The sequence below is a fragment of the Desarmillaria tabescens genome (assembly GCF_030435595.1).
Source record: "Desarmillaria tabescens strain CCBAS 213 chromosome Unknown EV420scaffold_19, whole genome shotgun sequence".
NCBI classification, from domain to species: Eukaryota; Fungi; Basidiomycota; class Agaricomycetes; order Agaricales; family Physalacriaceae; genus Desarmillaria; species Desarmillaria tabescens.
The window spans coordinates 727,710-743,056 of record NW_026848318.1 but is presented as its reverse complement, the minus strand read 5'-3'; the positions used below and the strand labels follow the sequence as shown (position 1 = coordinate 743,056).

General features: G+C 50.3%; 3 protein-coding genes across 3 annotated transcripts; 2 read left to right on the top strand and 1 right to left on the bottom strand.

Moving 5' to 3' along the window:
• Nucleotides 1-50: 50 nt before the first annotated feature.
• EV420DRAFT_1764587 (uncharacterized protein) lies at nucleotides 51-954 on the top strand (the record flags this gene model as incomplete). Its single annotated transcript, XM_060480785.1, has 3 exons — nucleotides 51-591; nucleotides 645-847; nucleotides 910-954. The coding sequence occupies 3 exons, from the start codon at nucleotides 51-53 to the stop codon at nucleotides 952-954; spliced, it is 789 nt and encodes a 262-aa protein (XP_060330413.1).
• A 707-nt stretch (nucleotides 955-1,661) lies between these two features.
• On the bottom strand, nucleotides 1,662-3,613 carry EV420DRAFT_1480270 (uncharacterized protein; the record flags this gene model as incomplete). Its single annotated transcript, XM_060469663.1, has 11 exons — nucleotides 1,662-1,689; nucleotides 1,745-1,879; nucleotides 1,914-2,257; nucleotides 2,285-2,319; nucleotides 2,358-2,465; nucleotides 2,823-2,896; nucleotides 3,024-3,109; nucleotides 3,155-3,251; nucleotides 3,289-3,392; nucleotides 3,463-3,483; nucleotides 3,518-3,613. 11 exons carry the CDS (start codon nucleotides 3,611-3,613, stop codon nucleotides 1,662-1,664), a joined length of 1,128 nt encoding a protein of 375 aa, XP_060330412.1.
• Nucleotides 3,614-6,396: 2,783 nt separating this feature from the next.
• Nucleotides 6,397-7,308, top strand: EV420DRAFT_1254343 (uncharacterized protein; the record flags this gene model as incomplete). The annotated part of the gene is made up of 1 exon (XM_060466755.1): nucleotides 6,397-7,308. A coding segment is annotated over one exon (912 nt), but the record flags the coding sequence as incomplete, so codon positions are not given.
• Nucleotides 7,309-15,347: the final 8,039 nt, after the last annotated feature.

The following is a 15,347-nucleotide window of genomic DNA, read 5'->3' as shown; positions in this document are numbered from 1 at the left end:
CAGGCTCCCGGGCCGATCATCCATATACCAAGTCTCTTTCTCTTTCTCCTATGTCCAAGGTCCAGATATACCTGAAGCCCCGACCCGTCTCCCCCATCTACGGTCACTCAAATTATCTCCCATTTCAATGGAACCCTGACTTCAAGTATGGCCCATTCTTCGCTGACTATGGGCCGATCCCCCCGGATGCCACAGAGGTGTACATTATCCACTCTCCCTACCTCTCTGCTGGGATCGCTACCTTCCATAACGAACTCATCCCGAGCCTTGCCGATGCCGAGGCTGAGGTTCCTGATCCCGACCAAACATGCCGTTCTCTCTGGCCCAGCCTTTACGAACTCCAGAGGGCGAAATTGGGACCAGTGTCTCAATTCCTGCGCGATAGCGAAAGCCACGTCAATATGCTCTACCAAGGCGACCATGCACGCTTTCCGCCGCCTCCGGGAGTGTCGAAGGATCCTGAGTGGCATAAGCTGTTCTTTTCGATCTTGGCTAGTAGACGGGACGTTGAACTACACGACTCGGATGTTGATACCGAACTGGAGATATTCGCCTGGGCTTATATGCATTACATGGTGTTCTACATAAGCCGTAAGTGAGCATCACCCTCGTTTTCTTCCTTGATTTTTCTGTTCTACTATTAGTTCCATGGATCAAATTGCGGACAGAGATGGCCGATCGTAAGGATGCATATGCCACCAATACCCCCTTTTCAGCTAAAGGGTCAATGTCACTGGACGAATTCAGAGCGGAGGCTCTCCTTTTTCCGTCAAAGTACGTCCCCCAGGGTAATCATCCGGACAACGAGCGTCCCAATGCAGATGTTCTGATGCACTCTGTCCTTCGTGTACATCGCAAATTTCTTTACACTTACTACTTCTATTCTGACTTTTCTCTCTCCGATTTCAGCGAAGAAATCCCTCGACGGTGCCTGATGATGCTGATCTGGTTTGACTAGGTCGTTCTCTTGGTTGGACGATGTAATTCATGTTATTTAGTGTGAATTATAAGGATTTCCTGCGTAGCAGGTTCATAAATCATTCATCGAACTACAATACAATTACTACAGATAAGACAATAACGCAGACAGCTTTACCAAAATACAGAAATCATTCCTTGGTACGAGTTGACGAACGTAGCAATGCCCGTAAAATCAAATGAGGATACGTTACACCTGTGCAAAAATGCTTACATCTGCGCATGGGACATTTCTAAGAGTGCTGTTCACTTGTCGTCCTCCATCTCCATGATATTGTACACAGATTCGATGCCGGCATCTTTACACCGCTGAATCCGCTCTGGCACGAAGTGCGGCACCTGCCTCAGTGTCCTGAAAACACACATATGCGAGTGTTCAGGCCGAGGTCTCTGCACATGTTGCAGATACAAGCATCTTGCAACCCGGGGAGGTGTGTCGGACGAGTACAAGATCTCGACCTTCGTTCTTGACCCGAATTCTAACGTGATAGAGAATGTTCGGGAGACTGAAGAGGGGAAAGAGATTCTTGGTACGGTTATGTTTGGCAATCCATTGCTTCGTTCATTTGCAAGTTCTCCGGTTTTGACACCAGATACTTTGAGCCGACCATTTGCTTGGACACGTGGATAATTTTGAACGGGCCAAGGTCCGGTAGCGTTATCTTGAAACTTGGAGGGATAGTTCAGGATTGTAAGCATAGCAATATTGACCTAAGTATTAAGGAATAGTTAGCGACGAGACCGGGACGCAACTAAACACGCATACCTTTCCAGCACTGGCCGGTGCGCAATGGAGAGCTGATCGGTGCCAAATGCAATGAGGTAGAGCTTGCTCTGAACGCAGTTGGGCTTGGGAACGGTGGACGAGTGAGCTTTCGTCTGACGATCCTCAAGCCACACCCTTTTTGTATACAGCAACTTCAACGTCGACGCACCCATCAGCATCACTCCGCATGAGCTTAGTACACCAGGTCATGACGTCGCGCTTTCTCAAAAGTTCTGGTAGTCGAAGAGCTCCACCGAGCGGGTTCTCGCAGTCACGAAGGTTCGACTCGGAGCCAAGGATGGTGTGCACAGAGGAGGCTTTTGCCGGCAGCGGTGATTGGATTTGGGAACTGTCATGAAGACGGCTTTGTTGACCTTTGATTTGAGGGATTTCGAAGATTCGCCAACAGTGAGGGCCTCTTCGCTCCCTGTCCTCACTGATTGCAGCGTCGCAGTCCTCGCCCTCTTTGTCCGATTCATGTCTTCGGAATTCCCAGTCTTTTCCCTCCTCTTCCTATTGTCCCTCTTCGTCGAACATAACATCAACGCCCATCGTCCCCCAATTAGTCCTCAACGCTAGAATTGGTAATCTTTGAGATTGACGCGTTGCTCACTGGTTCTATCTCCTAATGGTAGTTTGCCATCCCATCCTCCGTCCTTGGGCCGTTCTCGATGCGACGAGTCAAGGAAGTAGGCGCGCCATCCAGTGCTTCTTGGTCGGCCTGGTAAAAGATCGTAATGGTGAAATCATTTGTGTCGCGGGAGTCAGTGATGGGTGATAGTAGTTGATTGGGGGCATGAAGGAAGATGAGGATGGACGTGTCGGACGTCCTGGGTTAAATTAAGCTTCAGGCGCCATCGACGTGGAGCATCCGTATTTGTGGAAGGGGCGCGGGTCTTGGCGGTGAGGGAGGGGAGTCGCATGCTTGAGCGAGATTCCAGAGATGCGGACGCTCTGGAACACAATCTCCAACTCGGGAGAATGTCGTACAACCGGAGAGAAGGAACTTGCACTACGAGCGCACACAAGTCAGGCAGTTCTCATCGCCGTCTCCAGAGTCCAGACTCCAATCTCCCACCAACGTCGACGTCTGTTTTTTTTTGCCCTGTCCGTCGCGGGGAAGTGGGCATTGGTCTCAAGTGTTTGGCAGTCCTGGCCGGCTGGAATGAAAGGGGAAAAGAAGGGAAAAGAAATATTGCTTGCCGTGAGCCTCAGTATGTCGTCGGGAAGGAACAAGAAGCGTGACGTCACCAAAACCAAATGGACGCAACGGACGTACATAGCTTTCAGCACTTCCTCCGTCCCGTACAGCACGCTGCATCTTCTCATCTCTTCCCGATCTCTATCCTCTTCTTCTCTTTCTCCCTATGCGTCGATGGCCTATCTCGCATCAGCACTACGAAAACAAACCGAGCTGAACACGTGCGGCCTACGTGAACTCGAACAACGGCCTGTTTTGATGTAAAATGTGCCGACATTCGAAAACCAGACTTTTGCGGGGACAGGGCTAGAAGGATATCAATGCCAATACCAGCGCGTTATACGGAGCAGGATCTCTTAAATCTCCGCCTTGATCTTCATCGTCAAACTCTGAGCGGAAGTCTGGATCCAGGAGGAACAAACCATCCCTATTCCTTGGCGTGGAATTCTGGTAGAGCACAGAAAGGCAAATAAATGACGGAGAAAACAAGTCTTAACTTGTATCAACCTCGACTCACTCGCTGGATGCCCTTCGACTCCTTCAATAATCATTCATCCGGTCACCAAACTTACCCCCGACTTCTCCACCAGTTTCCTTCCTCCAGACGAATTTTTTCCCTTCATAAGTTGTGAATGTTGAACTTGTGAGTCTTGTCTGTCACCGTACATGCTTTCTTGTAACTTATTCATATCTACTAGACCACATATATATTCGCTTCATCCTCAGATCTGAGCAGACCTATTCAAGGAAGCATCACAGATTCTTTCGGGCGTATCCTCTCTTCTCGTTTTCTTGGTCACTTCGCTCCGAGGAACACCCACCCATCCCTTCTTCCCAACTTGAAGATTACGCGGATGGGCACCAACTCAACACGCGATTCTGAATGGAGAACTAGAGGAGGAACTTACTTTACTGTCCATACTACAGGATATGATAATCAGCAACCGTTGAGTTACTCTCGCAGATAGTATGTCCCGCCTACTAATCATGTCTCTTAGGCAAAAGTATCTCTGCAGAAAAGAAAGGCATCTCATGCGGTGCTAATCCCATACGACGATTCTGTCGTGGATTTTATTACTACGTCTGCCGAGTCCATCATTTGACGGTATGATCCTTGCCGGATCCACCACTACCTTCATCTGATTTTGACCTCGATAGCCTCCCATCACTTGATGGCACCGTCCAACTTGGTTCCATATCGATCAAGGTAGCAGGAGAGCTCTACCCGACGGGATTGAAGTTGGGAACAACAGCTCGAATCATCGACACTCAGTGATCGACTGGGGAGTGTATATAGCAGGCTGTGCACTGTGGTGCTGATTTACTTGGATACGGCATTGATGGTGTGTGCTCAGCAATCGTCTTGCGGGATGGAACACGCGCTGCATGGACTATCAGCCACCAAACGTTCTGAACGAGAAGCATGTTTGCCATTCGCTCTGTACAACTTAAAAACCTTTCCTCGCTGAGATCATGACGTCAGCCATGGCAACACCCACACGGCACATTTTAAAGCGTTCATGCAGGTGAGAAGGTTGGACAACAAATGAGACGTCTCTCCATCGATGAATGTATCAGGAAAAAGTTGCAGGAGCTGCTGGTCTGGAAATGACGAGGTGGAGATATAACCAAGGCTAGCGAGTTCATGAACAACAGGAGCAAAGGAAAGCATCGTAATGGGAGGATAAGCACTGGCTCTGGGAGCTTTGATGTATTCAGCCGCATTTATATCCTTGTCCTTCATCAATATTTCTCTCGCACAGTTTGCTGCATTCTTTTTGACTCAACGACTCGGAACTTCCAGAATTCAGCAGGATGGCAAATCCAACGTACTAAAGTGTTAGCTAAACTGCGATCTACCAACCTGTTCCTGTTCTTCAATTCGTATTGCTATCTCGTCATTGCTTAATTTCTGTGTCAGCACCCTTGCGTATTCTAGGCTGCAACAAATTACTTTTCGACCTGCCAATGCTGTTATTTTGGACAGGAATTCTAGAGCACCCGTTTCAACCTCGAAGGCGCCATGAATTTGGGGAAGCCATCTCGTTTCACTGGTTTAAATTTCGAAGAACAGCACTCGGGGCATCGACTTGAAGTCAGTTCTATCTTTCCCATAGCACATCATTGGCTCGTACTCATGTTTTCATTTATTTGTTGAAGAACAGGCCCATTTGATTCACATATCTCAATTTACAGGGCTATTTTAATGGTACTACGCTCCTTCTCCCGCAAAGTAAGTTCTCATGATAGATATCAGTTTTTCCTCTCAAATGCTTGGCTCTATCTGTGGAAGCTAACCTAATCTCCTTCATGCAGGATAAGCCGGAGTCAACTCCTTACCGGTCGAAAATCGTGATTTGATCTCGCTGTCTAGATGGGTCAGTCTGTCCATATCGAGGATGAATCCAGAGGGCAGCTGTTAGGGGGATTGCAAAACTGCGATCCGAGCAGATTATAGATAGACCGGGGGAATGGATAGAGTATCTTTCTGCAGCGTCTGTTCGACCATGTTTGACAGGAGTTTTGGGCACTCCATCCGTTCATCCGAATGCAAGAGATCTAAATGGGCATAAAGAGCACGCCTATTCGAAGTAGCGCTTACAGTATGAATAAACCTATGCGCCGTCCGAGTCCTTGGCAAAATTCATTCCTTTGAGGCCATTCCACCAATCCTTACGATGATAAACATGTTCCCAATCTGTAGGCTAACGTTCTGGAAACAGGGCGCTCCTTGCTGTGCAACCTTGATGAACTCGAGAGGATGAAGATTTCTACCATATTGTTCACACGATGACCTCGCATCAGTGCGGAGTTGAATTCAAGTTGTGACCTTCGACCACTGCCTACCTCGAGGCAAACAGTTTCTCATTTAGCACTCTCTTCATTGCATATCCATCGTGAGCCTGGAAGATAGGAACTAGTACATATTATTAATCCATCTCACTTCGAGTACTCAGTACGATGTCATTAGCGCCGTTCAAGGGGTCTTAAATCAATCGCTTTTTTGACAGTCTGATGCTTGATGACGATGGACGATGGCCCCCGCAGTGGGTAAGTCAGTCGGCAAACTGAAACAGAGGAGAAATTGATAACACTTCCAGGGAATATCTTTCCCCAAGGTCACCATCTCCGCCTTCGCTGAGACAGGCCAGGCGGATTTGTCGATCATCATTCCATTGCAATGGGTGTACACCAGTAGTGCCATGCCTGTGATATCATCCTACCTTGCTGACACTCCCTGCGATACCCTCAGTGTGAAGGGCATCTTGGATCAACTCAACTACACACTCGGAACATCATACAATCTGGACACTCCTATCCCTCTCCTCCCTTCTTGCAGAATGCATTGCGAACAACTATGACTTTGGCACGGCATATGGCCTTCTCCGCCGAATATGGTACACCCACTGACTGGAGCAATATACAAGCTAAACTTTGTAAATGGGAGGAGGAGGACCAGAGGATGCGACAAGAAGCACTTGACGGTAACCGGATCATCAATTCAAACTTGCAACCCCGATGTGTGTGGGATCTGTACAGCAACCGAGTGGTGCCATGCTGGTGCATGTGCACCAACATTCATGACTGCCAGTTCATGTGGTGCTGGCCTCAGCCAATATTGCATGGATGGATGGATGAGAAGGATCGTGTCAATGTGTGGACACCTATCAACAGAAATGAATGGCCTGTTCCCATCCCAAAAGATGCCAGCCTCAACCTTGTCTGCATTGAGATGCTCAATCTTGGACTGGAGTATGCATGGTTGGATGTCCTCTGCTTGAGACAGATAGGTGGACAAGGAGAAGATATGCATGCAGAAGAGTGGAAGCTGGATGTGCCCACCATTGGAGCAGTGTATCAAACACATCATTTGTCTATGGTGTGGTACTTGAATGGGCTGGGTTGGCCTTTGAGTTTGAAGGAGGGTGACTTGGACAGTAATTGGTCTTGGTTTAAACATGCATGGACACTACAGGAGGTTGGCATATACAGAGAGATTGGTGGGAACACACAGGATGGACCAATGCATGCTAAGTGTAAGGATGGGAAGTATGAGACTGAGCTACTGACCAGATTTCATGAACAGCTGCAGGCTGTGTATCACATTTCAAAAAATCATGTGTTTGAAGCACTGAAGATCATGCAAAATCGGGTATTGACGAACCCAGTGGACAAAGTTGCAGGGCTGGCATTTCTTCTGCAGTCTGAGACGATACCAGCATACTATGAGAGCCAGTCTCTTGAGGAGGCATGGACAGCACTGGTCAATTCAGCGGATGTGAGGTCAAGGGCACAGTTCTTCTTCTTATACCCTGAACCTGGAAATGCAGGTGCAAAATGGAGACCATCATGGGGCCAGCTTATGACCAAGCCTCTGCCTGCAGATGATAACATCTACAATGGTGTTAATCAGGATGATGTTACAATTTTTCCATTTTTCTTCTTCAGTGCTTGTCTTTATCTTATCAGCGCATCCAAGCACTCGGACAGTTCACACATTGTCAATGCATGACTCTCACATTGTGCTGTGACACCTGGACATTGTACGATTCCCATTGTTTCATGCATGGTTACCGAACTACAGTAGTCTATTATTAGCATACTGAACTTGTATTTAAGTAGAGCCTCAGCTGGCTTAAACCCCAGCTTCAGCTAAGGTTTAATCTACCCAACTCTAAAGCTCCCCGCTCCATGACTATCTAAGTCTAGTTACTGGCTCATTCAGACCAGCATAGACCTCATCGTGAACAATCCACCAAAGTGCAAGTGGTGTTCCCTTGTTGATCTTTGTTTGTCAAGTTGGTGGCTAACATTTAGCTGAAGCTTGCTTCTCACGTTTCTCACTGTTTCAAACGGTGACCAACATCGAATGTCCCTATCGATTACCCAAATGTTATCAACCAACTTTAATCGACTTAGATCGAACTAGGATCACCACTCGCACTTCGGTGGTCGATACTCTAGCAAGTCAAAGACGACGTATCAAGTCGATAGAGAACAAGGAGACATGAAACACGGAGTTCGATGTTGGGTAGATTAAACCTTAGCCGAAGCTGGGTTTTAGGCCAGCTGAGGCTCTACTTAAATACACTTGGATATGCTAATAATAGTACTGTGAGAAACTGTCTGTGACGGTCGCATATGAGTAATCAGGCTGAGTAAAACAAAGAAAAAGGAAAAAAGTGAATAAATTGTAACATTACCCCCTCTTTAAGACTCGTTCATCCCGAATGAGTCCTCAGTCTCCCACTCGTCATCGTCCAAAGTTGAGCCTCTTGATTCGGAGTAGAAGGATGGTATATCATCCTCATTGTCTTCTTCATCTCCATTCCAATTTTCATGAATACGTTGGAGGTTTTGAAGGTTCACCTCCTCCTCGGTTGTTAGCCACTAACTCTTATCGACTTAGATCAACTCAAGATCGCCACTCGCACTTCGGTGGACGATACGAGAGGGGTCAAAGTAGATGAAGGAGAGCCAGTCGTGAACTTAGATAGTCACGAAACAGGGAGCTTTGAGTTAGGTAGATTAAACCTTAGCCGAAGCTGGGGTTTAGACCAGCTGAGGCTCTACTTAAATACATGTTGGGTATCCTAATAATAGTACTGTGAGAATGTCCGATCAGAATCGCGTCGTATCGTAAGCATGATTACGAGAGTAAGGAAAAAGAAAAGAATAAACCGTAACATTACCCCCTCTCTATGACTCGTTCGTCCCGAATGAGGCCTCAGTCTCCTCTCCGCTTTGTCGTGACTGACTGTAAGAGGACACAACACTGTCATCATCGTTGTCATCATCTTCGCTATCGAAGTCCCAATTTTCCGTCACCTTTTGAAGATTATTCACATCGATCTCATCGTCAGACGGAGGGTCGAGCAAGATTGGGGGGTTTACGTAGGGTCTTTTCTCCCGTCGAGAGTCTTTGATCTCTTGGGCGCGTCGTCGCAGGTAGGAGTCGCGAACTCTGGGGTTGTCGAATCATGGGTCGGTTTTTGGTGGAGTGTATTTCCAATATTTATTGTCAGGGACTTTGTTGTCCCTTAACCATTTCGCGTTTCTCTCCTGCAATGCGCGGTCCATCGACTCGGAAATTTCCACTACGAGTTTTTGGAAGGACGATGTGGTCGATACAGGTCCCTTGTTTCATCCGGCGTCTGAGGCAGCTACGTCCCCTACTACGTTGATTTCTTCGTCGGAATGTCCTGGGGCGGAGCACTGAGAAGAATACACGGTTTCCACTTCGGAGAGGCAGGGCGTAGTCGGGTCGTGATACTCGACAGGGAGATTACGTGGTATCTTGTGGTCGATACCAACTGTCTTTCCTCTGTCATTGACTTCCCACTGAATTTTCTGGATGCGGGCTTCGTACTCGTTGACGAGTTGCTCCGCATTGGCCATATTGGATCGTTTAACCCAAGAATTTTCCTCTCTTGGGTATCCTTTCCACTTTACCAGGTATTCCGTTATGGTCTGACGGGTTCGACCTCGACCGACAACTTTGTCTCGCTGTTCTACGATCTCTTCAATCTCGTACTCCTCCTTGTCTTCAATCAGCTCTGGAGGTGGTCTCCCCGGACGTGGTTGATTCCGGAATGCTGGGGCGACATACGGAGTCAGGAGTGACTTGTTGAAGCGGTTGTGGATCTTCCAACCCGCGGGTAACTTGAGTTCGTAGGCTGAAGCTCCCTTTTTGTTGGTAATCGTGAAGGGGCCGACCCGTCGATCTCCCAACTTTTTCGTAGGACGGGGGAGATGGAGGTTGGTCGTATCGAGCCATACCTTGTCTCCGATCTGGTAGTCCACGGCGACGTCCTTATGCTTGTCATAGGCCTTCTTCATCGACTCGGCCGCTTTTTCTAATGACCTTTTTGCTTCGCTTTGCACCTTTTCTATCTCTTCCACCAACTTTCCTGCCACTGGGACGGCGGCTGGTCCAGGAGTCCTTTTAATGACTTCTCCATCCCTTCCGAAAATGACCCTGTAGGGGGAGTACCCCGTCGCCGAGTGTTGGCGATTATTATGGGTGAAAGCGGCCAAGGGCAGCCATTCACTCCAGTCGTCCTGTCGGTCATTGACGAACATCTTGAGGTACTTCTCAATTTCCTGGTTTACCCTCTCCGTCTGCCCGTCGGTCTGGGGGTGATACGCTGTGGAAGGATTCCCTTGTACCTGGAGGAGTTGGTAAAACTCCTTCATGAACTTGGAGACGAACACCGAGCCCCTATCTGAGATGACCTTCTCAGGCATTACCCCATAGGGTACGTAAACGTAGTCCCGTAGGATCTTGGCGAAACCTAGGGAGGTAAGTTCTTCGGTGCAGGCGATCGGGATGATTGCTTTGGAGAAACGGTCGACGATGACTAGAATGGAATCGAACCCCTTGGAATTCGGGAGTTTGGTGATCATGTCGACCGAAATATGAGTCCATGGCCATAGGGGCACCTCATTGGGATGAAGGGGGGCCTTCTTTGGTCGACGGTCCGCTTTAGTTCTTTGACAGGTCTCACATCCTTTGATATAATCCTCCACGTCTCGGCGCATTCGGGGCCACCAGTAGTCTCGAAGTAAGAGTTCCTTAGTTTTTTCAATACCCGGATGGCCCGCCGTGGCGTGATCATGTTTGATAGCGATAATCTGCCCGCGAAGGTCATGGTTTCTTGGTATATAAATCCGTCCGTCATACCATAAAAGGTCTTAGTCGCGAGAGACCCCTTTTTCATGGTTCAGGGAGTCGGAGATTCCTCTGTCCCAGTGACGCGGGTCGTGCGTAGCGATCTTGATCCGTTCATGAAGTTCTTCGGCAGTGGGCATGATTAGAGCCCTGAAATGTTCGGCCTTGAGCATCGTGATGTCTCTGTTATCCTCCTTCCCCTGGTCATGATCCGCTCTCCTAGATAAGAGGTCTGCCTTGCAGTTTTGCGCCCCCGGCTTATGGTGTAAGGTGAACTGGTACTCCGCGAGCTCCGTTACCCACCAAGCTTGTCGTCGGTTGAGTTTCTGAGGCTTGCGGAAATACTGGAGATTGGAATGGTCCGTCCAAATCTTGAAGTCTTCCCTTGCTCCCATGAGATACTGACGCCACTCTTCCAGGGCAATCATGATGGCCAGGAGCTCCTTGTCGTAGATCTCGTAATTTCGTTCGGTTACGGACAAGGCTTTGGAGAGAAAGGCCACTGGTCACCATTTCTCTTCTTGCCATTGGGATAGTACCGCCCCTATCGCCCCCTCGCTGGAGTCCGCCTCTACTCTGAACCGTCCTTCGTTCAACAGGATGGCTAGTACCACATCTTCGCGGAATAGCTCCTTGAGCCTTTCGAACACCTTTTGCTGGGCCTCCCCCCACTTCCACTCCTGTTTGCCCATGAGTGAAGTCAATGGCTTGACGTGTTTACTATAGTCCCGGATGAACCGCCGATAAAAGTTGCAGAACCCCAGGAAAGATTGTAACTCCTGTTTCCTTCGGGGAACTGGCCAGTCGAGCAAGCCGGCGACCTTGACCGGGTCCATGCGGACCCTCCCTTCGCTAATGATGACTCCTAAGTACTCCGTCTCTTCTACCTCGAATTCACATTTCTCGGCTTTGAGGAAAAGTTTGTTTTCGCGTAATATTTGGAGTACTTTACGTACAATGCGTCGGTGTTCGGCTTTTGTCTTGGAGGCGATGAGTATATCGTCCAGGTACACGGACACCTCTCCCGCCGCTATGAGGTCTTTAAAGATATCATTCATCATCCACTGGAATGTGGCCGGGGAATTGGTGAGTCCAAAGAACATGACTAGGGGTTCGTAGAGTCCCCGGTTCGTCCAAAACGCTGCCTTCCACTTGTCCCCCTTCTTGATCCTGATGTTGTTATATCCCCATCGCACGTCCAGCTTGGTGAAGTACTTGGCCTTCTTCAGCCGATCCATGAGTTCTCCAATCAAGGGCAGCAGATAACGGTTTTTAATCGTCATCTCGTTGAGCTTGCGATAGTCCTGCACTGGGCGCAGTCTCCCGTCCTTCTTTTTTACGAAGAAAAAGGGTGAAGCCATAGGAGACTTCGAGGCTTGAATGCGTCCGGTGGACAAGTTCTCGTCGAGAAACTTGTCGAGCTCTTCCTGTTCGGCTGGATTGAGTGGGTAGACTTTACAGTCCAGATTGGCATTGGCATTGGGGATGAGTTCAATGGCATGATCCCAGGGTTTTCGTGGTGGTAATTCATCGAAGTTCTCTTTATCAAAGATATCTTTGAATTCGCGGTACTCTTCTGGCACAATTTCTTCAAAGGACTTGACGGTCTTTTTGGTGTTAGCTTGGGCTGCCAGTTCATTGGCTTTGGTCCCCATGGCGCGCACATGAAAGGCTTCTTCGAAGTCAATCACCAAGATGGTGTCCCCTTCTTCGTACTCTTCCCATCGAGACGAGGGGTCGGTATCGGGTAGTGAGAACGGGATCTTTCGACATGCACATCGGGCTAGGGTAACCGCACCGGTGTCCCAGTCAATCAGGGGGTTATGACGCTGCAACCAGTCATGCCCGAGGAATAGCGGGGTAGAGCCTAGATCGACTACGGCTAGTTCGATCCGTTCCACGTGATCCCCAATGCATAATCTCACTTCGGCGTATTCCGTGATGTCGCCTCCCTTGTTTCTGGTGCCGTCAGCATTGTAGACGGGTACGGGACGGGCCGCTTTTTTAAGATTAAGGTTATGCGCTTGGGCCCAGGCACGATCGATTGAGCTACCGGTGGCCCCACTGTCCACTAGGGCGCTTACGGCATGGGTCTCTCTCGTGTCCAAGGTTTCTAATTGCACTTTTATCGAGACATTACGCCCTTTTCTCCCCCGTATATACATTGGTGGTTTCTGCAAGTCCTCCATCCACTGCCACCTTTCCCGGGCTTGGCCGGCCGTCTCTGTCTGTTCCTTCAGCTGGTGACACAGCTGGTCGGTCACCTCTCCCCTGCGTCGAGGGTGCACCCAGCCGTTGAGTACTGCGCAGGCAGCGGCGTCCCCTCGAGCGATTCGTATTGCCCGTCGGGTCCACAGGATGCCGTGGGGTTCATAGTACATCTCCGCAATTACCTTCTTACCGTTCGGAGTCGTGGAGGAGGAGAAGGTGGGAGTAGGCGTCCTTCTTGGGGTCACGACCAGGATGTCGGACCGTAAGTGGGCTTCTTCATCTTCTACTTCTTCCAACAAGACCGTGGAGGTCTTCCCTCGAAGTGGCATTTGGTCACCGGGACAAGAAAGGTCCCGAGGCGGCACTTGGGCGCCCTTGGTAATCGAGGTGGTGGAGGAGGGCTCGCTGCCCTGTGTTCGGCCCTGGCCATGGGCGCTTGTGCATGGCGTTGTAACCTCCACCATTAATCCGCTCTTACAGCTCCTCCTGGACCTGGCGGTACTTCGGGTAACCCTTCGCGAGGGCACACATATTGGCTCCCTCGAACAGTCCTCACGGTTTGCCGATGTAAGGGCTACTGAGTGAGGGTGGTTGTCCGAGTTCACCGCCTCAGCTGCTTTTCCGTCGCTTCCCGCTGGAACAGACGGCCTCACAGACGAGGACGCAGGCCCAGCGGGCTGGGTTGTCAACCTTTCTCCCTCTCCGGGGTGACCTCCCCACGTCTGGGGTGCAGTCGGGACTCGACCTAGGGGGCTCTGCCCTCGAGGGGCTTTCCCTGTGCGGTCGGCCGGGGGTTCCTGAGCTGGGACGGCCCCTAGGGGTTCAGTGCTAGTCGCAGGCCGCGACGAGCGGCGGTAATCCCCTCCTACGCTGTTATTGACTGGCGATTCGTTTTCCTTAGTTTCTTCGATGGGTAGCGCGGCGAAAAAGTTCATGTATTGTTCATAAGGAGTACCTACATACGTAGTATAAGTCTGACTAGAAGTACATGAGCGCGTACCGGTAGAAACTAAGTCCTTTGCCGACGCCGGCTCGTCTTTTGACGACTTCCCTTCCTTGACCTCCTCGACTTTCGTGTCCTTTCCTAATTCCTCCTTTTCGGCCTCAGCGAGTAACTGGCGCAAGCGTTGGACGTTGGGTTTTTTACGAGGTGGGAGTTTAACGGGGAGCCATTTTGATTTGTCCGTTGGACATTTATGGTTCCGGCTCCACCTGGTATTTCCGCACTTGAAGCATCGCTGGTCGCTTCGCAACTTGTCGATCTCCATCGGCTGTCCGGCACCGCCATATGTCGTTCCCGTGGCGTCCTTCTTATCGCCACCCGAACTTGACGCTCCACTCTTCTGTGATTGATTGCCTCGACCCGAACCTCCCTGGTTCGAGGAGGACTTACTGCCCAGTCCTTGGGCGACTCCGTATCGATAATTTGTGTCAATACGCAACACTCGTGCCTTCCACTCGGCATAGGTTGTGGGGCGCTCATTGTCCCCATGCATAACCGTGTTGCGTACCGTCGGCCGTATCGCCGCTTCGACGGCTTCGAACATCTGCTTCTCGTCCCCGAACTCCTCACACTTGTGAGCCAGTCGTTCGAACTTCGCGAAGAATTCGACAGCTGACTTGAAGTCTGACTGTCGAACCTTCTTCCATTCCGCCTTCCATATGGTTAACTCCGCCACCTCCCAGAATTGGACCGTGAGGTCATGGGAGAATTCCGCCCACGTGGGGAATCTCCAATGGCCTTGTGGGTCCCGGTATCGGTAGTATTGGTCGACCCACCACTGCTGCGCTTCCCCGCGAAGGTATCCTTGTGCGAACGTAATGCGGTAGGGGTTCTGCCCCTCGTCGTTCATTGTGTAATACATCGGGAAAACCTGAAAATAAACCTCGCAGTGATGGAGGAAGCGGGTGATGTCCGAAGAGACCCCCGTAAAGTACTCCAGCTGAGTGATTAGTTTGGGCTTCATGTCGTTCCATGGGTTATTAGCGGCCCCCGGTGCTAGGACCCACGGGTTGATAGGGTCCGGGGGTGAAGGTGGTACTGGCGGGATTGGTGGCTTCGGTGGTCGCGACAGGGATTGTAGGTTTCGGTTGTCGCCCGGCGGCGGGTAGCCTCCATAATTTCGTGGTCCCCCAGGGCCGGGGGGTACCGGTGGCGGCATAGGCGGAACAGTGGAGCCCTTCCCTTTATCGGGGTTAGAGGGGCCCGCCCCCAGATCTGCGTGTTCGTCATCGTCTCCTCCCGTGCTGGCGAAGAAGTTGTCGGGGAAGAAGCCCCCCATGTCGGTGGGGTGGGGCATTGGTTGAGGCCTTCGGTACGGCTCGCACTCGGGTTGTCGCGCTTCGGGGTTCATCAGGTTCCATACCAAGGCCGCCCGATGCCACGTTTCTACCTCCAAAATGTTCTTCATGAAGTAGACGTTGCCCATGCCCTTGGCATGGCGATAATCCTCTCCGGCCTCGGAGAACAGCCACTGCGGGTCTTTCTCCATATCCTCCATCATGATTTCATACAGGCC